Source organism: Raphanus sativus, chromosome 6 (assembly GCF_000801105.2).
Source record: "Raphanus sativus cultivar WK10039 chromosome 6, ASM80110v3, whole genome shotgun sequence".
NCBI classification, from domain to species: domain Eukaryota; kingdom Viridiplantae; phylum Streptophyta; class Magnoliopsida; order Brassicales; family Brassicaceae; genus Raphanus; species Raphanus sativus.
Window position 1 is genome coordinate 21950442 of NC_079516.1, and position 23474 is coordinate 21973915.

Genomic DNA, 23474 nt, shown 5'->3' on the forward strand with positions numbered 1-23474 from the left:
AATTTTAAAACAGATTGTGAAATCAGGTGTTATTCAATAACAAAGATTTTTTTTTGGATTTGATTTGAAACTATATTTCAATTGATTTGTAAGTGATTTCAAGATAAAAATACAAAGGAACAAAGAGGTAAATCTTGATATTTTGCTTGGATTTGTATAACTATCTTTTTCAAATTATATAAACAAAAACTTTTTTTACGAGAACAAACCTGAACCACACCACCTACAGCTGCAACCTCATCAGGACACATTAAATTCTTTCCCATCCAACGTCCTCATACCTGAATAGCAGGCATACGTGCGGATCCACCAACAAGGATCACTTTGTCAATATCATTGAAATAGAAATTTGCATTCTGGTCTCAGTGGATTCTCAGTGGGAGTTATATACGAACACACAACATGTTTTCTTTTTTTTTTTTCAGACAGCAACATATTTTCATTTTATTTTTTCGCACAGCAACATGTTGACTTCTCATAAAAGCTGTACATGAATTACATGTCACACAAATCTGTACAAAAACTTTCAATTTTATCTTTTTGCTGCCTTCGTTAACCTTTGTAGTGCTTGAACTTTTTTCAAAATATCAATGCCTTAATATTTCTAGAAATCTGAAGTGAATCAACAACGCTCTGCATTACAAAAATCAAAATTCTCAGACAAATTAGTACATAAAGGAGAATAAACAGACTCGAAGCGCAATGACTAAGAATTTCAATATTGCTATGTTCATTGGACTAACCTTATCAAAGTCATATCTGCCCAAATGTGTGTTGCTAGCAGAGTAGTAGTGGAAAGCACTTCAAACACACAATCACCAACCTCAAGCACTGCATATTAAGGAACAAACACAAAGCCCATGAGAAAGAAATCACATACAACAACAAAATGGGTGTACAAGAGAATTCAACAAACAACTGATCAACTATAAACACTATTAACTCAAGTTTGATGTTGTTCTCTTCCTCGTCGTTGACAATTCTGTATAAAACCTTCTTTGACTCCTACTAATAAATCTCTTCACGTGGAAAAAAGTGTTCTCTAGATCAAGGACTGCTTGAATCTTCACATATAAATCCATGTACTTGATTTAGAAGTCTTATTTGAATTCTTATCAAAAATCCACTTATTTGATTTTAAAATCATTGGATTTATCAAATATTTCTAAATCTAAACAAAAATCCAAATCCACTAAAATGTCAAAATCAATAACCCCCACTTATATTAATCCAAACTCAGTTTCTTACAATGATTTATTAGCCTCAATACATGAACTTAACCACAAAGGCACCATAGAATATAACTAGGGACAAAGGACATAAACGTTGAAGTCTCCTTCGTTATTCTATCTACTGACTTATTACCACTCCTATGAAAATATACCACTTCATAATCGGCATTTACTACCAGAGATCGCGAAATATCCTGCATAATGGGGTCGAGCACCGGCCAGACCTCTTCCTCTCCATTGAGCATTTTTGTCAAGACTAGAGAGTCTGTCTCGACAATTACCTTCCTATAACCAAATCCAGCCAATGTTTGAATTGCCTACCTGATGGCTTCTGCTTCCACTTCAATCGCCGATCGCACTACTGGTAGTTTTCTTGCTCCCGCCCACACCAGTGTCCTTTGAGGATCTCTCAAAACCCATCCCACTCCACCGCTCTCTGTTTCCTTTGACCACGAACCATCAGTGTTGCATTTAACAGATAATGGCGGTGGAGGGTTCCACTTCCTGTCGGATACTGCTGTTGTGGGTGTTTTGACCTCTTCATTTTTCACATCTTCTCTATTCCTCCATTCCTCCACATCCTCCCAGACTTTCCTGACCGTTGAGTCTGCATCATAATCTTTTCCTCTGAATAAAAACTCATTACGGTTCTTCCATAGTCTCCATAGCAGTACTGGTACAAATCCTTCATCGACTTCCTCTTTTTGGTACTCTTGTTTCAAGTTCAAGACCCAATAAAGATTGTCAAATAAAGAATCTGACCATTTTCCGGATGGGGGAATGTGTATATTTGCAACCGCCCAAGCCCTTCTGGCGTAGTGACATTGGAACAAGAGATGATTGACACTTTCTGCCTCGCCATCACATCTGCTACACCTCTTATCCTTCGCAATATGTCTGTACGTCATGTTCTCAGCCACCGGAAGGGAATTATTGAGACACCTCCACAAGAAGTGCTTGATTTTGGGGCTCGTTTCTAACCTCCACACCATCTGATATATGCAATCCAAACTTGGTTGGATAACTTCTTGCGGTTCAGTAGTGGATGATAGAATGCTTGTCTGGACCCAGTAACCAGACTTAACCGTATGGCCTGTCTTTGTATACGTCCATACATAGGTATCTTTGCTGCTCGTACCGGCCGGACGTATTGAGAGTATCTTGTCTTGGACCTCCTCCGTGAACAGTCTGTTGATCTTGTCATGATTCCAGTCCCGACCATTCGCAGAAATCAGTTCACTCACTCTCATATCCTCAGAAATAACTCCCATCTCTTGTGCTTCTCCTCTTCTCATCGATTGAATCATAGTAGCTGGTGCTGCTCTAATCCATCTTTCTTGCCAGACCTTTGTGTCTCTACCATTTCCAATCACGACTCAGCCACCTTGCTAAATCAATCTCTGAACTGCATGTATACTTCTCCAAGCATAGGAGGGTCTTGAGTCTAGAGGAGCATTTAGCGGATCCGATGTCTTGAAATATCTACTCTTGAAGACTATGGCCATTAAGGAATTGAGATTTTTATCATTCTCCACAACTACTTTCCTAGCAGTGCCAGATTATATGCCTCCAAGTCCTTAAATCCAAGACCTCCATAAGCCTCTGGTCTACATAAGCTCTCCCAACTCTTCCAGTGCATCCCTCTCGAATCCTTTCCATTCCTCCACCAAAACTCCGACATCACTGACATGATTTGTTTGATAGTCGTTTTCGGCAAGAGGAAACAAGCCATATTATACGTAGGTAGAGCCATATCGACTGCTTTGAGGATCACCTCCTTGGGTTTTGTTTTGGGACAACAACTCCGACGGATTTTAATAGAAGATTGTGATTGATGGAAGCAAGTATCGTCGCAAAGGTAAGATTCTATTTGGACATTGGTTCTAACGGAGAAATCGAAGAGATTGAGAGAGAGGATAATCGAAACTGCAGAGAAAACAAAGAGTCTAGGAGAGATGAAAAAGATAATTCTGAAACCCATTGTAATGAAGACTGAAGTCTCTCTCACTTCACACGTATAAATGAAATATAGGGTTTTCAAAATGTATTAGATATTAGGCTGCGTTGTAGAAGAATAGGCCCAGTGTGGACATTAAAAAAAACATGTCATACAAAAAGACGAAAATATAAACTGATGCAGAACACATCAGAAAATTGGATGGTGCTATTATGCTCGGATCATCAGTTGTTTGTCTAGGTTTTCTAAGTGTCTCACTTTTGCGGATTTTCTTCTCTAGTGTTCTTTTATATGGCATATGAGAAAATCCTACAATTCTGCATGGACCTGGGACCTATTTTATAGGCCTGATTTTATTAGATTTTTATAATCTTTGTTAGGGCTAATACAAATTTATTTGACAAAAATGCTTAGATGGCGAAAATACTGTTCATCATGCGTCATAAGAAATTCGCATATTTTTCTACAATGTTATAGGAACATACGTTAAATTGTGAAAAAAATACTGGGAGTGTATTCAATCTAACATTTTAGATGATTTGATTTTTAATGGATTTTAGATGATTTCAATAAGTTGCATAGATTTAGGTGATTTTTGTTAAATCACTCTAGAATATCACCTAAAACCATGAGATTTGGGTTTTAATAATTTTAACTAAGAAATTCTATCAAAACACTCTCACCTGAAAACTTCAAAAACTCTACAATTTATTTCAGAGTACTTCACAAAATGTCAAATTCAATAACAGTGGATTTTAAATGAGTTTTTAAAATTCATGTTTGAATAACAGTGGATTTGTCAATTTAATACAAATCGCCTAAAATCTTAGTTGAATATACACCCCTGATATTTTGTTACTGGATAATAAATAATACATTATTCAAACTAACTACAGTGAAACCTCTATAAATTAACAATGTTGGGACTACACCAAAACTATATTTTTTATTAATTTATTGAGATTATTAATTTATCGAGATACTAATTGAACCAAAAACTCATTTTGGGACTATGAAATTATATTAATTTATAGAGATATTAATCAATCGATTATTAATTTAAAGAGGTTATAATGTATATCCCCTTAGTATTAATAGAGGAACAATTAAAAAGAACAACCTTTAAAGAGTAGAATTATTACCATGTTGCCATTTTACATAGGTGTCTTCCTCACAATTCTCCTCAACCTTCCTATGAATTAATCCTTAAATTACTAGATTATTTACATCAGTTGCCATTGGTATGTCACAAATTTACAGCATGATTTTTCATTACATTTTGACTATAATTATTGATTTTTGTTCTTGATGACCTAATCTATGTAACGTAGTGGTAACTGAAACTATGTGGTTTCTTCTTGACATTTTAAATGTATTTACGTGCACCAAATTAATGATTGACCGTGTAGAGACAAATAGCAAACTATTTCTATAATTACTACCATGACTTATTCAAAATGTAAATGTTAATGTGTCTCGCTCTCTCTCTTACTTTTAGACTGTTAAAATTTTTACAATACGAAAATGCAATTAATATTCCACCATCTAGAAGTCTTTTGGTTCTGGTCCACAATTTGTATTCTATAATAAAAAATCAATATTAAAATGCTAGATCAGTGGTTTACATCTCAATTTAATTTACCGGTTTTCTCAAGTGAGAGTTATGTATATTAGTATTCTCGCGATTTTAGAATATCACAATTTTATTGAATTAAACATTCAGGAAATAAATTATTGGAGTACACCACATAAATACTTAAACACGTAACAGATCCCAGAAGAGAAAACCGCATAGTAAAGTAGACAAAGTAGAAATAATACCCTCTTATTGTTACAAAGAACTAAAATCCAAATTTAGACATATTCCATAGATTTCATTACACACCGCTTCTCACTCCTGGTTTTTATTCTTCCTTATTCAGAAAGTGATAAAATTGCATCATTCTTTTGAAGTAGTAACATTGGTCGCATACCAAAATCATGTCATTTTCGGGATGGCATTGGGTGCGGGGCCGAAGGTTAACCATATTGACATACCATTTACATACCAAAATCACTTTTATCATATTTTACATATTCATACTATACATGTATACTAACAATTTAAAAAAAAATATTACGTACGTAAAATAATTTATTAATTTTTTCACCCCGCACAAGACGCGGATCATATCCTAGTATATAATCTAAATAGGACAAGAAAGTCAAATTTCTACAAAAGTTGCAATAATTTATTTAAGTTCCAATGACACCCGCAGCCATAACCTCGTCAACCATATGATTATGTACAAACTCTATATCGGTTTACGTTAGCTGTTTTATAATCCATTTTCTAGAATTAAATACTTTTAACAAAATGAAGTACAAGTGAGGTGATCAACTTGACTCATGTTATTTTATCTTGATTCAATTACATCTGCTGAAGCCTGAAGCACGATGAGTCACATGAACTGCAAAGAGTGGCGGACCCTGGTGAATATCTGGGTTAAAAAATCTTTTAAAAGGGTCATGGGTATTGAATGAAGACGAGAGCCAATATATACGAACAATATTTTTCTTACTTATTGCTCATTCGTAACAGTTTACTATAAGTTTAGGTTTTTTAAAAGTTGGATAATTATGCTATTACAACTATAAAAAAAATACTACAGACGATTTTACATCCAATAATTCTATATGTCGTATGAAAATTCACGTCTGATTGCATCACTTGATTGCCCTATGGAATCCATGCCTGGCTGTATTCTTTACGGCATATTGCAGATCTCTTGTAAATTTTAATTTCTTTTTTAATTTATATAATTCTATCTTTTTCGAGAAATAAAACTCAGACTTCGTGACGTAGATGTATTAATGAATTTTTGGTCAAACCATTGGAATAAAGTGACTTCCACTTTAAGATAAGTTTAGTTAAAAAAATGTTCTTTAAAATATTTAGTTACAATATTTAAACTGTGAACCAATTTTATAAAAAAATATAACAAAAATTGCATGTGTAAAAAAAACAAAAAAAAAGTTGCCGTTTTTATTTGAATATGTGCAATTTGCTTCAGCACATAGGCGGATATTATTTTTGTCATAGGCACATAGGCGGATCCAGTAGGTGTGGCATATGTCCCGCCCTGAGGTCCCTGACTTGTTGTTTTACTGTGATCATTGAATTATCTCTTAATAAACACTAGTTATAAGAAATAATATCTTGATCCGCGTTTTCGTAAGCACGAAATATTTTACGATGAAAAATTTCACTAATAATTGAATAAATATTTTGTTAATTTAAAAGAGTTTGTATATTAATATATTTTTTACATTTAAACCAGTAATTTTAAATTTAAGCCGAATCCGTGAATCCGATGATCCGATAATTCAATTTAGGTTTTTTTAAAATATCCATATTTAAAAAATCACAAAAATGCGAGACTAACCGATTGAACTGATAGATGACCGATGTAATTTAATTTGATTTAAGTTGTTATAGTTTTATATTTTTCACATTTAATCCAAATTTTAAAGTTTATTGTTTTGCAATTTTGAAATTATGACATTTTTACAAAATTTTGATAAAAAAATAGTAGATATAAAATAACTAAAATTAATAATAGTGTTTTTCGGAGACATGAATAGTATTATAAAAAATGAGTATATTGTTTGGAAATATAGATAGTAATATAAAAAGTGAATATTAGTGATTTAATATATATTTAATTTATAGAAAAATATAGTTTATTTAGAACTTACATAATAAATGTTATGTCCAACTCAATGTTTTTTATTAATTGTTTTAATAAGATAGATTACATGTTGCCATGCTCCATACCAGAAAAAAATTCTGGATCCACTCCTCCTGAAGTGCACCTACTATTCTTTATGTTTTATTGAAGTTTCGGTATCCTTTAAAACCGGCCACAATCACGACAACTCTAGTAAACGATTGAAACGGCTGAATTCAAACTAGAGTAGTTTCACTAATCACTATCATTACAAACAAATGATAATAAGCTTCAGTAGACTCCGATATATAATAGTTACGTAGTTGACTTTGGAAATAATTTGGTCTATAAGTAGCACACATACATATTTTCTAGCTTTGAGATTATCTTATAAGACAAAAGTTTTAAGAATCCTTCTTCAGTCGTTTCTTAAAAGCCGAAAACCCAAAAGCCTCATCACAAGCATAAAGGTTAGTTAATTCAGTTAATTTCATGATTAGGCTTTCAACTTGATAGTGACAAAAAAAAAGGCTTTCAACTTGATCATCGTCGGTTTTTATGTCACAAACGTTCAATCATTTGCCTTCTAATGAATATATATACTATAATGTTTGTCATTGTCTCTGTAGATAATCTAGAAGAAAAGTCAATGTCTGGAAATAACCAGTTAGGAGTGCTCAAGGCACTCGATGTAGCCAAAACACAGCTTTACCATTTCACGGCAATTATTATCGCCGGGATGGGTTTCTTCACCGATGCCTACGATCTATTTTGCATTGCATTGGTCACAAAGCTATTAGGTCGCATCTACTATCACAAGGCGGGTGCAGAGAAGCCGGGAACACTCCCACCAGAAGTGGCGGCCGCGGTCAATGGTGTGGCTCTATGTGGGACACTTATGGGTCAACTTTTTTTTGGGTGGCTTGGAGACAAACTTGGCAGGAAAAGAGTATATGGAATCACTCTGATTATGATGGTTATTTGCTCTGTCGCCTCCGGTCTCTCGTTTGGAAATAATTCCAAAGGCGTCATGACCACTCTTTGCTTTTTCCGGTACATATAAGTATAACATAGAAAAAAAATTGGATTCTTTCCAACTATATATATCATCCGATTCACAAAATAATTGTTAAAGGATTTGTTTTCAATTTACGAGCAAGATTATTTTATTTGAACTTCAGTTTTGTTCTTAACAAGTATATTAGTTAATTACAAAGAAAATCCGGATCACTTTACTTATTTTCTAAATATGTATATTTTATTTAAGCAAAAAATGTATATTTTATTGATAAGAAAATATTATATATATATATAATATGGGTGAAAATATCTATAAAATATATGAGTGACAATCTTTTAAAAAAATAGTAAAGTATTGAAAAAAGTTGTGTTTGAAAACAATTAGTGAAACTTCAATATGCTAAAACTATTTTCTAATGTAAATTGTGTATTTTTGGCAACTTTGGAAACAGGTTTTGGCTAGGAGTTGGTATTGGAGGTGACTACCCACTCTCAGCAACGATAATGTCAGAGTATGCGAACAAAAAGACTCGTGGTGGGTTCATTGCGGCCGTGTTTGCTATGCAAGGGTTTGGGATCTTGGCTGGAGGCATCGTTGCACTAGCACTCTCCAGCATTTTCGATTACCAATTCCCATCGCCCATCTATAGTGTAGACCCTGTTGCCTCGACTGTACCTCAAGCTGATTACTTATGGCGTATCATCCTTATGATCGGTGCTCTCCCCGCAGCGATGACCTATTACTGGCGAATGAAAATGCCTGAGACTGCTCGTTACACCGCCTTAGTCGCAAGAAACATCAAACTAGCTGCACAAGACATGTCTAAAGTCTTGCAAGTGGATCTTAAAGCTGAAGAAGATATAGCTGAAAACACGGTTACAAATCCTAAGCTAAACTATGGCTTGTTTTCCAGGAAATTCCTTAAGTGCCATGGACTTCCTCTCCTCGGAACTACATCCACTTGGTTCTTGCTCGACATTGCGTTTTACAGCCAAAACTTATTTGAAAAAGATATATTTTCTGCCATCGGATGGATCCCAAAGGCAGCTACAATGAATGCCATTGACGAGGTTTACAAGATTGCTAGAGCGCAAACCCTCATTTCACTATTCAGTACCATCCCAGGTTACTGGTTCACCGTCTTTTTTATTGATATCATGGGAAGATTCGCGATCCAAATAATGGGATTCTTCTTCATGACTGTGTTTATGTTCGCTTTAGCTTTGCCTTACAACCACTGGACCAAACCAGACAACCGCATCGGATTCGTTATTATATTCTCTCTAACTTTCTTCTTTGCCAACTTCGGTCCGAATGTAACTACATTTGTTGTACCTGCCGAGATATTTCCGGCTAGGCTAAGGTCCACATGTCATGGAATTTCAGCCGCGGCAGGAAAGGCGGGAGCTATCGTGGGCGCGTTTGGATTCTTATACGCGGCTCAGTCAAAGGATAAGACCAAGACGGATGCAGGATATCCACCGGGTATTGGTGTCAAGAACTCTTTGATCATGCTTGGTGTTATTAATTTTGTCGGTATGCTCATGACATTTTTAGTGCCAGAATCTAAAGGAAAGTCTCTTGAGGAGCTCTCAGGTGAGAATGTGATTAACGAGACGACTTCATCCAAGGTCGGTATCTCCAGAAGAAACTAAAGGCATGACCAAAATTGTGTAGTTATATTTTTCCATTTGCTTTCATGTAAAATTTGTTGTTTATATTCTGCTATATACATATTTGAGAAATTAAAATACAATAAATTGGCTAACACCTTTTAAAAATACTATAACACTTATCTTTCGAACTTAGTGATTATTGTTAAAGTTTTAATATTAAAAATGGATTGTGTTTATAAATAATTATATATATTATTAAAAGGGGAAATTTCACTTTTACCATTTAGAACCAAAAGGCATAACCAAAATTGCGTAGTTATATTTTTCCATTTGGTTTCATGTACCGATGGAACCAAACGAATTTTACAAATAACTAAACTGTTGGTAGATCCCTAGAACTAAAAAAAAAAACAAAAAAAAAAACGAATTAGAATCGAAACAAAACCGAATGTTAAAATATACATAAAAAATCTTAAAACTGGCCCCATATGAGCTAAAACAAATTGGGCCGGCCCATTCTAGACACTCACTTGCAAGTAACTAGGGTTTCTGCTTTATATCGAGTACATTTAAACTCTCTATCGCCGCTGTTGAGCTGGGGAGTAGACGAAAGCAGAGTGAACGAGTAGAAAAAGTGAGGAGACGATGAAGACGATCCTTTCTTCAGAGACGATGGACATTCCCGAAGGCATTACCATCAAGGTTAACGCCAAGGTGATCGAAGTGGAAGGGCCACGCGGCAAACTTGTTCGCGACTTCAAGCATCTGAACCTCGATTTCCAGCTCATCAAGGACGCCGAGAGTGGGAAGAGGAAGCTCAAGATCGATTCGTGGTTTGGATCTCGCAAATCAAGCGCGTCTATCAGAACCGCTCTCAGCCACGTCGATAACCTCATCACCGGTGTTACGAGGGGTTTCCGTTACAAGATGAGGTTCGTGTACGCTCATTTTCCCATCAACGCTTCCATCGGTGGTGAGGGCAAGTCGATCGAGATCCGTAACTTCCTTGGTGAGAAGAAGGTTTGTTTTCTTTATTCTCTTTGAATAGACTTTATTTTCTAATTATTATTCGAGTTAAAAAGTGTTAGTTATTGGAACAACAGGTGAGAAAGGTGGAGATGTTGGACGGTGTAACCATTGTTCGGTCTGAGAAAGTTAAGGATGAGATTGTTCTTGATGGTAACGACATCGAGCTTGTGTCGAGGTCTTGTGCTCTTATCAACCAGGTATACACCTCTGACTAACAAACAGACAACAACTAAACTCATGTTTGATGATCTGAAACTTTAGTGAAGATGTGCTTGTTTAAATATTTGACTGCCCGAAGTACATTAGTTTAGATTTTGTCTAGTTTGCTTGCTGTTTGTTGGTCTCCTTATTTAGAACGGATATTGGTGATGCTTGGGGAATGTAAAGACGTTTTCTGAAACCACATCTGCGTTTTCTGAAATCGCTTTATTAAATGTGCAGAAATGTCACGTAAAGAAGAAGGATATCAGGAAGTTCCTTGATGGTATCTATGTAAGCGAGAAGAGCAAGATTGTTGAAGAGGAATAGACAGAGTATATTCTCGTCATTACATCTTTTGAATGTTTAGTTTTGTTTTACAGACCAAAGCACCCGTGTTGCGAAACTTAGCTTCTCCTTTGTTCCTTTCTGTTGGAGATTTTTATTTACTTGACAAGTTTTTGGAGACCCACTTTTTAGCTTCATCCCTATCATTCCTCATTTTAGATTTTAATAATTTGGAAGGGTTTGAGTTTTCTAATGAATTAATGACATTAAAGTAGCCAAATGAGTCCCTCCTGGATCAATCATATCTATGTATTTATTTGCCAATCTATCTTATTAAAACAGAAACATTCTGTCGGACCTAACATTTATTTTGTAAGTTTTTAAATTGAATACACCTTTATACTTTATAGTTAAACATACATTGAGTCACTAATGTTCCTTTCTTTATACTACTATCCATGTTTCCAAACAATATACTTATTTCTTTATACTACTATCAATGTTTTCAAACAATATATTTTTATACTACTATCAATGTTTCCAAATAATACAATAATTAATCTTAGTTATTTTATATCTATCATTTTCTCTTTAAAATTTTGTAAAAACGTCATAATTTCATAAATTGCAAAATAGTGAACTTTAAAATTTCGATTATAAGATTACAAATTATGAAACTATTACAATTTAAATCTAATTAGATTACATATTGGTCATCCATCAGTTCAATCGGTTAGTCTCGGGTTTTAGTGATTTTTTAATATGAATATTTTAAAAACATAAATTGAATTGTCAGATCTCCGGATTAACCGGTATAATCACAATCGGGTTGAATTTAAAAATACTGATTTAAATGCAAAAATATTTTAAATACACATTCTTTAAAAATAACTAAAATATTTGTTAAATTATTAGTGAAATTTTTCATCGTAAAATATCTCGCGCTTTAAAAGCGCGGGTCAAAATCTAGTACTTATTGTAAAGTTGATGTGTGATCTCAATTGATTTAAAATAAACTTAAATTGAGCCAAAATATTTTGTAGATATATTCAAATGATACATTGTCACAAACTTGTATGAGAGTAAATTATTTCATAATTGTTGCTAAACCGAAGATATCTACAAGCATTATTGGTGTACCTAATGTTTTACTCCTTGTTCAAAACTGGGTCTCCACGGCCGAGTACTCGCCGGAGAAGTGCTAATCGACCGGAGCCGTGGCGTTTTGAAGCTATTCGGTTAATAAATTGGGAGACTGAATGACCTCATCGTTTTATATAGATTTTAACTTCATAGTCGTATCTATGTTTTAGATTTGGTATATATTGATAAAAACCGATCTTTACCAAACTTAGTCTGGTATCTTTTATCTGATTCAATTTGTACATCTTCCTAAACTCAGTAGCCTCTGATTTCTTCCAAACTACCAAACCTAGTAGAGTATCGACGGTAACCTAGCTCTTGATAACACATTAGGCTCTTGATCTTACTAAACTCATTGGTATTCAACAACCGGATCGAAAATAACGAAGACTTTATGTCCTTCAGCCTTTCTCCGATTGTCCCAATTTTGATCTTTCCATTATAGTAATCTCAAAAGAATCCAAATAAAAAAGTGATAGTCCACTATTTTAACCTTAGTGTTCCACAGTGAACAATCTATCATAATTAAACCCAAATTGACAATCCTAAGGAAAAGTAGAACTATTTTTTGTTTCTAATAAAAAAGAAAAGGAGTAAGATAACCATGTAATTTTCGGATGTGTTGCTTGGAAAAGTAAACTCCAAAGCCCTGACAGTTCCATACTATACAACACTCATATTACCTTATTGGATGGTTTTTGAAGTGTCACAAAAACTGTAAAAAAGAAGATATTTTTGGTTATTGCGAAAGAAACACCTCACTGCGAGAGAGTAATTCTTAGAAGATGCAAGACTTTTGTTGGAGTTCGGTTTCTCTTTTGGAGAAGTACATCCCTGAAGGCTCTGGAGCTTTCTCCCTGACCCGAAACTATATCATATAATATTATTAGTTTCGTTCCAATGGTCACTCGAGCTGGGGACCTATAATACAATGGTCATGGTCCTTTCCAGTTTAGCTAATAACCTCTTGTCAAATGAGCTTTCACCGATAACCCAGCTCCTGCTAAAGCATTATGCAGAATTTTGGTGATATCCCGTATTCTCAGTATGTGCTGAAACGAGTAGAGATATTGCCCTATTATTTGCTATCCATTATAATTAGGAAAATCTCAAATCAATTCATCATTATCAATCATCTCATAAAATGTTCATATCTCTCTGTTGGACCGTGTGTCCCTTGACTCGCATATCGTTTACTGACACCCTATTATTTGCTATCCATTATAATTAGGAAAATCTCAAATCAATTCATCATTATCAATCATCTCATAAAATGTTCATATCTCTCTGTTGGACCGTGTGTCCCTTGACTTGCATATCGTTTACTGACTGGATAATACAGTTTGTGATTTCTTCGATAGCTTGAGAAACAAAGAAACATGAAGTTGATTCACCCTCATCCACTAAAGGTGAATTTCGAGCAATGTGTGCTATTACAAAGGAACTACTTGGGTTGTTCTGATACAATTTGTTTCATGTAGTCCTACGTAACTTGAAAGGAACCTTTGGGTATCTCCATTCCTACTTTATTTTTACAATCTAAAGCATAGTTTAAAGTCATAGTGTTCCAATGTAATCTATTTTTCAATTTATAACATAGTTAAAAATATGTTTACTCTTTTTATACATAATTTTTTTTTGTTATCACTCTATATTTCATTTTAAAATAGTGTAACATTGGAGCAACCAACTCTATTTTAGATAAACAAAATTAGAGTAAATCATTGGAGATGATCTTAGTACAAAGTCTTCTCTTTTGTGCCAATACTATGTTTTCTTTGATCCTGTACTCTATTTTGACAACCATAGATAATATACCACATAGGATGTGGTGCATTCATCACTGTCGTGTTTGCCATGTAGGATGGATGAGATAAACAATATATATATTATACAGCCAGTAAGCGATAATCAAGTATTAACGAAATATCAATATGTTGCAGTTCTAGGTCACAAAAGACTTATGTGAGATAATCAAGAAATGTTACTCGATTAAATGATGGGCCGTCTTCAATGACTAGGAAACACTTTAGCAAATTGCAAGCAGCATGGTTCTTCTGACGATGAATACTTTGGACACTTAACAAAAATTGGGATGAAATTTTCGTATGTATGAACTCCAAATTATGCAGCTGTGACAAGTGTGAATGCGATTTAAGTCCAGAGATTTTGATGAGATTAGTTGGATTAGATGGATCGGAAAGTTTAGGTTTTGTTGAGATTATATCATGCTCTTGCATAGGCCCTCCCTCAGCCTAATGCTGACCAGGTCAGCAAAAGTAAGTAAAAAAAAACAAATTCGTTAACATAACCAACAATCAACTTTAAATGGCCTAAGACCAATTGATTGCGTCATAGCATAGTTTGAAACAGTGCAACTTAATTTCAGGGGATATTAAATTTAACATTCAATTAAAAAAAAAGCGTGGTGCATGTCAAAAAATGTGGGCCTGAAGGAGATAACTTAGATTAGATTTGAAAGATGCGAACTACCAAATATGGACCTCCTCTTCAAATTTTAACTTTCTCATTAGCCCAAAACGTGACAAAGTTAACACTGATATAATTGGTTTTGTGTAAATGTGTAGTAATTTGTCTTTTGTTGTGGCTGATGTGGATGTTTTTGGAACCGAGAACTCTGTTTTAAGCGTCAACAATGCAGTAAAGGTCTGTTTCATCTGGAAGGAAATCCTGCAGTGAGCTTGTGGTATTATGTTGGCTTACCTGATGAGAATTATTGTTAAAGCTCAATGCTTCCTTCCACAGTCTTTCTTCCACTATAGCCGATTGAACCACATATACGATATGGTCCCTTTTATTTTCAAAGAGAAAACGGTTTCTCATCTTTCATATTCTCCAACCTACAAAGAACAAGAGAATTTCCTTATTATAATATATATAGATAGATAGATAGATTACTTTGTTATTATAAATTCCTTTAGTTTACTATCATCTTCTATTTTTTTTTTATCAAAGTTTACCTTTCTTAGAAAACACTCGAGAATCACTAAAGCAATACTGGACATACTGTTAATTTCACTATTCTTCATGATAATAACTTGCGGCACTGGCTCCATTGTTGGTATAAATTCATATAGCTTTGATTATAATAAAATTATATGGTAAGTGATTTAAAATAATATTAATCAATAAAAATGTTAATTATAATGGACTATTAAAAATCCTCTTATGTATTAGTTGAGAAGTCATTTAATTGGATTTTGCTTATGTGTTATTCATACGTGAAATTTAGAATTAATTCCCTTAATTTTTTTGGTTGTTGGTATTTGAATTTTTATTTATTTAATTAAGTTTTCTTAAAGAAAACTAATCTTAGAATTACATAATCTAATCTATATTACCAAACAAACAATTTCAAATTATTTATATTGTATTTAAAATACAGTGTGTGTATATATGTCCAGTGAGTCCAACAAATATTTTGTTCAATTTCAACAAAATACAATCGTATTTGTAATAATTATTAATCCCTTACAATGTTCATATATGCTTTATAAATAATTAGGCTTTAAAGATTGAACAAATTTTATATTAATTGAGCATGTGAGAATTTTTATTAAAAAAAGTTTTGCATTTAAATCAAATAATAAAGTGAATAAGGTTATGTTATGATTGAAAACAATTATAAGATCGATTTTTTGTTTATTTACTATTATTTAGAGAGACACATAAATATTTAGCAAAAAATATGTAAAAATTTAAGAAAACATTAACAAAATATTTAATAAAAACAAAAAGATAATGAAAACAAGAAGAGAAGGGAAGCATAAGAGATTTACATGATTCGACATTGTAAGAGAGAGATATGGTTTATGAAATTGGAGAATGACGTGTGATTGAGCTGTAATCATGTTGATTTGTCCTACCAACAATTTTCTCGCCTCTATTTGGCAGAACTGGAAGACCGCTGTGTTGACATGAAGAGAATAAAAGAGCAAGAGTGATAGTAACAAGAAGAACAATCTGTACAAGTCTTGATCATCCGGGCTGTACATGAGTACAAGTCTTGATCAGTACAAGTCTTGATCATCTGGGTTGTACATGTGTACAAGTCTTGTCCTAAGCTTGTATTGGAAGGTAAGGAAATGTCAAAGACTGATTTAACTACCTTACTGATGTCTTGGGCGAATTTAAACAAGTGGTAGCAAATGGTAGGAGCTGTTGGAGGAGTGTGACAAACCAAAGTCACATGTGAAGGAAGAGAAAGAGGAGATGTCCCTTTCATCTCAGCTGAAAGTGACATGCCCTGATCTTGTCTACAATTGTTTATGTATTCTGATTGTCTTACTCTCTCTTATTTATCTATTTATGTAACCTTTGTGACAACTAAATTAATCAAGGAAATATAATTCCTCACTTCTCTCTTATCTTGCAATCTCTCTCTCTCTCTCTCTCTCTCTCTCTCTCTCTCTCTCTCTCTCTCTCTCTCTCTCTCTTGGTTTATCACTTTGATTCTCACACTATTCTTGTTAAATCACCACAAGTACTCTCTAAATTCATACATTTTATCATGGTATCAGAGCATCAAAACTCTTGAAACCTATTTTTACTTCCGCAAACTCTGTTCTTGTTGCAATTCATCTCTGTTCTTATCTTTCTCTCTCCTGTTCTTGGTGATTTGAAAGAGAGATGGAAGAAAACAGCAACAACAACAAACATCTCAACATACCTGTGACCTTGAAAGGGATTAACTATCTCTTCTGGGCTAGGATGGTGAAGAGAGCCCTTGGAGGAAAAGGTTTATGGAAGTATGCTACAACAGCAGCAGCTCCAAAACAAACTGTCCAAGGAGAAGATGGAAAGAAGATGGTGGTAGCTGATGAAGATAAATGGGAACAAGAAGATCTCATGGTGCTCTCAGCCCTCCTTAGCTCACTTGAACCAGCATTTATGGAGTCTTACTCATATTGTGAGACTACCAAGCAGCTGTGGGATACTCTCTACAAAGTTTATGGGAATGTCTCTAACCTGACCAAGGTCTTTGAAGTAAAGAAAGCCCTTAATGGTCTCAGTCAAGGAGATGTGGAGTTTTAACCCCATTTGGCAATTTCAGATCTCTTTGGGCAGAGCTGGAGATATTAAGACCTCACACTGTGGACTCTGATATCCTCCTAGCCAGGCGTGAAGAAGATAAAGTCTTTGGGATGCTGCTCACACTCAACTCATCCTATGGAGGTCTCATCAAGCATATCCTAAGGGCTGATAAGCTTCCTGATCTAGATGATGTTTGTGCTCAAATCCAGAAGGAAGAGGGGTCTGTGAGCCTATTTGGAAGCAAGGGAGCCTTGAGCATGGCTCATCAAGCAGAAGAAGTGGTCGCCAACAAAGCTGCTTACAAACAAGAAGATAGAAAGTCCTTGATCTGTGACCACTGCAAGAAGAAGGGTCATCTTAAAGACAAGTGCTGGATCCTACATCCCCACCTGAAGCCAAACAAGTTCAAGGAGACAAGAACTCAGTACCAGGATGCAAGAGCCAACTTCTCAGCTGATGGAGTTGAGCCAGCAACTCCAAACTTAGTCTGCTCCAACAACGATCATGGTGGAGGAAGTGCTATGGCTTCAACATCAGTGTACACTACACCAAGGACCAACCTAGATGAACACCTAGAGAAATCTGACTTGGAAGCTCTCATCAAGGCCCTAAAAGAATCTGGTATCTCTAGAACCCCTGGGATCTCTCTTAATGCTTTTCACACTGCTGGTGATATTTTAAATGATTTAAAATCAGTTAAACCATTGATAATAGACTCTGGTGCTTCTCATCATATGATTAGTGATTTGAATCTGATTAAAAACATAGAACCAGTGATAGGTAATGTGATGATAGCAAATGGTGACAAAATCCCAATAAAAGGTATAGGAGATCTTAGGCTATTTGATAACGATTCTAAAGCCTTCTACATGCCTACCTTTGCCTCAAACCTGTTATTTGTTAAGAGAGTCACTACTGATTTGAATTGTCAAGTTACTTTCACTCCTAACAGTGTGTATTTTCAGGATATTGATTCTAGTAAGTTGCTTGGAAAAGGTGTTACTAAGGGAGACTTGTACTTGCTTGAGGACACAAGACCAGCTTCTGATTTATCTAGTGCTTTTGTTTCTGTTTCTGAATTACCTAAAGATGTAATGTGGCATGCTAGATTAGGATATCCTCAGTCTCATGCTTTGAACATCATGTTGCCTAGTATTAATTTTAAAAGTGATTGTGAAGCTTGTATCTTAGGGAAACATTATAGAATTGTTTTTCCTAAATCCAAGACTATCTATGATAATTGCTTTGATTTAATACATTATGATGTGTGGAATTCCCCATGTGCATCTAGAGAACAGCATAAATATTTTGTGACATTCATAGATGAAAAATCTAAGTATACTTGGATCAAATTGTTACAATCTAAAGATAGGGTGCTAGAAGCTTTTAAAAATTTCCAAAATTATATTACTAACCATTTCAATGTCAAGATTAAAATTCTTATATCAGATAATGGTGGTGAATATACTAGCACAACCTTCAAACAACACTTAGCTGCACATGGGATTATACAACAAACTAGTTGCCATTACACTCCACAATAAAATAGTGTAGCTGAAAGGAAGAATAGACATCTTATGGAGGTGGCCAGAAGTATCATGTTTCACGCCAATGTCCCTAAAAGATTTTGGGGAGATGCAGTGGTCACTGCTACTTACTTGATCAACCGCACACCTACAAGAGTCCTTCTTGATTTCACACCATATGAGGTACTGAATAAAAACAAACCATATATAGACCATTTGCGGGTATTTGGGTGTGTGTGTTTTGTTTTTGTTCCAGGAGAGCTAAGAAACAAGCTAGAAGCTAAAAGCACAAAGGCAATGTTCATTGGCTACTCTACACATCAGAAAGGATACAAGTGCTATGTTCCAGAGACAATGAAGGTTCTAGTATCAAAGGATGTTAAGTTCCTGGAATCAAAAGGGTATTATGCTGAGAGGAGTTGGGAAGAATTAAAGAATCTGTCTCAATCTGCCTCAGACAGAGCTAATAACCTTAGAGTTATTATGGAGAGGCTTGGAATCAGTTTACCAAACTCACCAGCTCCGGTCGAAGAGGTTCCAACACAAGCTGTATAAGAAACAATGGAGGATGTTGAGATCACTCATCTTGATCATGAAGGGGGTGATATAACTGAGCAGCCTACGCAAGTTCAACCTGAAGAGAGCTCAATATCTCATGATCAAGATGAGAGACCAGAAGCTGAGGTACAAATGGGAGAGCCAAGTGGAGTCAATGAAGCTGAACCTAAGCAAATACAACCTAGAAGGAGTACAAGAGTACAACCTGAGAAGATACAACCTAGAAGGAGTACAAGAGTCAGGAAACCAGTGATATACTTCAATGCTGAGGCAGTAGCTCATCCTATCAGTGCCGTGTGCTCACTTGCACAGTATCCACAGGACCATCAAGTCTTTATCAGTGAGCTTGATCAGGAGTACATCCCAAAGACATATGAAGAGGCTATGCTACATGAAGAATGGGGAGCATCAGTTGGTGATGAGATGGGAGCTATGATCAGGAATAATACATGGTTTGAGACTGAACTTCCTAAGGGCAAAAAGGCAGTGACAAGTCGTGTCTTGTTTACCATCAAGTATGGAGCTAATGGGAAGCCAGAAAGGAGGAAAACAAGACTGGTTGCAAGGGGATATACTCAAGTATATGGTGAAGACTACCTAGACACATTTGCACCAGTGGCCAAGCTGCATACCATAAGAATTGTTATATCACTTGCTGTCAACTTGGAGTGGGATCTATGGCAGATGGATGTGAAGAATGCTTTCTTACAAGGAGAGTTGGAGAATGAAGTGTATATGAGACCACCTCCTGGCCAAGAAGACATGGTGAAACCAGGAAATATTTTGAGACTAAAGAAAGTCATCTATGGCTTGAAACAATCACCAAGAGTATGGTATCACAAGCTGAGCACCACTCTCAATGGGAAAGGGTTTGTAAAATCAGAGGCTGATCACACTCTCTTCACCCTAACCAGCCAGCAAGGTATTGTGGTGATCCTAGTATATGTTGATGATATTATCATCACTGGTAGCAACAAGGAAGGTACCCTCTCAACTAAATCTTTTCTTAAAAGTGCCTTTGATATTAAGGATTTGGGAGAATTGAAGTACTTCCTTGGGATTGAAATATGCCGCTCTAAAGAGGGGCTCTTCTGATCTCAAAGGAAGTACACACTTGACATTTTAAATGAGGCAGGAAACCTTGGAAGTAGACAAGCCAAAACACCATTGGAAGAGGGCTACAAGGTGCTGCGAGAGGGGGAGTATGAAGCTACTCCATTCAAAGATGTCAAGAAGTATAGAAGAATGGTTGGCAAGCTCATATAAACCATCACCAGACCTGATGTGTGCTTTGCTGTGAATCAAGTAAGCCAACACATGGGATCTCTTAAGGTGCATCACTGGAACATGGTGGAGAAGATCTTAAGATACCTAAGAGAGGCGCCTGGTCAAGGAGTATGGATGTCATGTAACAAGAGCACTGAAGTGGTTGGGTATTGTAATGCTGATTGGGCTGGAGACAGAGTTGATAGAAGATCAACCACAGGCTATTGCACCTGGTCACATGGAAAAGCAAGAAGCAGAAGGTGGTGTCATGTTCAAGTGCTGAGGGAGAATATAGATCAATGAGGAAGCTTACAAGTGAGCTTGTATGGATCAAGGGGCTGCTAAAAGACTTGGGGATCGAGATCAACACACCAATGACTATGCACTGTGATAACCAGGCTGCAATACACATTGCATCCAACTCAGTCTTTCATGAGAGGACAAAACATATAGAAGTAGACTGCCACAAGGTGAGACAAGTAGTGGAGCAGCAAGTGATTCTTCCATGCTACACAAGAAGTGAAGACCAGCTAGCTGATATCTTCACAAAGGCAGCAAGTACTAAGGTGTGTGAGTCCATCCATCCAAGGATGGGACTCATAGATATCTCATGTCACTGATCTCCCCTCCATGAAGTGATCTACTCTTTTTCCTTGGCTTGGATTTTATTCCATTGGATTTTGCCTAGCTAAGGTTTTAATGAGGGATTGCTTTATGGCTTCCAAGCTTGATTTGTTTCATATGGTCAAGCTTGAGGGGGAGTGTTGACATGAAGAGAATAAAAGAGCAAGAGTGATTGTAACAAGAAGAACAGTATGTACAAGTCTTGATCATCCGGGCTGTACATGAGTACAAATCTTGATCATCCGGGTTGTACATGTGTACAAGTCTTATCCTAAGCTTGTCTTGGAAGGTAAGGAAATGTCAAAGACTGATTTAACTATCTTCCTGATGTCTTGGACGAGTTTAAAAAAGTGGTAGCAAGTGGTAGGAGCTGTTGGAGGAGTGTGACAAACCAAAGTCACATGTGAAGGAAGAGAAAGAGGAGATGTCCCTTTCATCTCAGCTGAAAATGACATGCCCTGATCTTGTCTACAATTGTTTATGTATTCTGATTGTCTTACTCTCTCTTGTTTATCTATTTATGTAACCATTGTGACAACTAAATTAATCAAAGAAATATAATTCCTCACTTCTTTCTTATCTTGCAATCTCTCTCTCTTGGTTTATCACTTTGATTCTCACACTATTCTTGTTAAATCACCACAACTACTCTCTAAATTCATACATTTTATCACGCTGCTGTGTTGGCGCAGATAAAATCTACTGTACCGGTTATATAACATTCACGGTATAACTGTCTACCCCGAGTGAGCATAAAAAGTGTCCTGAAATGCATCAACTTGGCACTGGTACACGACAAACATATCTGCGCTTATGCGGACGGCTACAGTCTGTTCATATGAATGACTTCATAAATACCACAGTTGAATAGAAACCCCCTGTACATCCAAAAAATGTTTTTACCACTCCCTTGATTGGAGCCAAATCCGGAATCACCCTTATTTTGCATTTGTGTGAATAGAAAACTATGTTTTTGTTTGGTATTGTATTTGAACTTTTATTTTAAAATGAAAATTCACTTTTATATTTTCATCTCTGATTAATGTCTAATAACCGCATGATCCAGTTACATCTATTTACTGGTTTGCGTATTTGTATTATATTTCATTTATTTTTACTATTTTTTACTTTTTTTTCTTAACTTTTCACTGAGTTGGTATTTTTTTAGAAGAAAATTTATTTTACAATGTATTTTTTATTTACTAATAAGTTATAGTTTTTTCAATGTCAATGTGTTCAAATTTCAAACTTTGATAAAACAATTGTACACACTAAAAAACTTTGGTCCGCCCGTGATTCATTTTTTCGCATTTGATAGTTTTCTTTAATTTATTTGATAAGATGGAATTTCATTCTATATTTTTCTCTCTAATAACTATTCTCTCTTTTTCAATAAAAGTGGTGATAAAGGTTTTTGCATAATGATTAGAAAATATAAATTTTATACAATTTATTTTGGTTACATAAAAATATCATTAAATAAAACAAGTTCAAGCAACAAACAAAGATACATTATTTTGAAGTTGATCATAAATTTTAAATGACTAGTAAACTTTATTAAGAAGAATAAAACATCATTTATTTTGCAACAAATATTTTTTAAACACCACTTATAATGTAATATAATGTAATAGAGGGAGTATCTAAGCATGATCCAATCACCACCATTGTATTATTATATTATTATATTTTATTTTTAAAAATATTAGCATTTTTTTACGATTCTTTAAACTCTTCATAGAGAGTTTTTTTAATGAATTTATACTCTTATAATTACTTACAGTCACTTTCATTAGAAACGTTACTAATTTAGTATTTGATTAGCAATCAAAATATCCACGTGGCACATCTGTACCGTTACTAATAACTGCTTTATATGGGTTTATGAATAATTAATTACCCGCCAAAATACAAACGCTTAAAGAAACAATAAAATATCAAAATAGAGAGACAAGCCCTAAGTTTTCCTTTATCAATGGCGGATTCCGTTAAACTAGAGAGCGGAGGAGCCGACGTAATCGAAGATAACGGCGGCGAGGCGGTGGAAGAGAGCGAGATGGTCGGGGAATTGGAAGGAATATCTGTTTTGGAAATGGAGGAAACTCGAGAGAACAACGATGGAGAATAAGGCGGCGATGTTATGCAATGCCTCGCGGATCGTCATGTCATCTCTGCATAGAATCCGCTTGGTATCATCTTTCATTGCAAAACCAAATTTTATTATTCCTGAGAGTGTGATTATGAAGCAGAT

At 35.2% G+C, this 23474-nt stretch overlaps 3 protein-coding genes across 3 annotated transcripts; 2 read left to right on the forward strand and 1 right to left on the reverse strand.

Annotated features, from left to right (window-relative positions):
* Positions 1–579: 579 nt before the first annotated feature.
* Positions 580–2913, reverse strand: LOC108808101 (uncharacterized). The gene is made up of 4 exons (XM_018580298.2): positions 2774–2913; positions 1554–2588; positions 744–801; positions 580–633 (listed from the first exon to the last, which is right to left on the reverse strand). Exons 1-4 carry the CDS (start codon positions 2911–2913, stop codon positions 580–582), a joined length of 1287 nt encoding a protein of 428 aa, XP_018435800.2.
* A 4593-nt stretch (positions 2914–7506) lies between these two features.
* On the forward strand, positions 7507–9575 carry LOC108810153 (probable inorganic phosphate transporter 1-3). The gene is made up of 2 exons (XM_018582285.1): positions 7507–7952; positions 8372–9575. The coding sequence occupies exons 1-2, from the start codon at positions 7507–7509 to the stop codon at positions 9573–9575; spliced, it is 1650 nt and encodes a 549-aa protein (XP_018437787.1).
* A 527-nt stretch (positions 9576–10102) lies between these two features.
* Positions 10103–11235, forward strand: LOC108813807 (60S ribosomal protein L9-1). The gene is made up of 3 exons (XM_018586468.2): positions 10103–10556; positions 10640–10762; positions 11007–11235. Exons 1-3 carry the CDS (start codon positions 10182–10184, stop codon positions 11091–11093), a joined length of 585 nt encoding a protein of 194 aa, XP_018441970.1. The 5' UTR covers positions 10103–10181; the 3' UTR covers positions 11094–11235.
* Positions 11236–23474: the final 12239 nt, after the last annotated feature.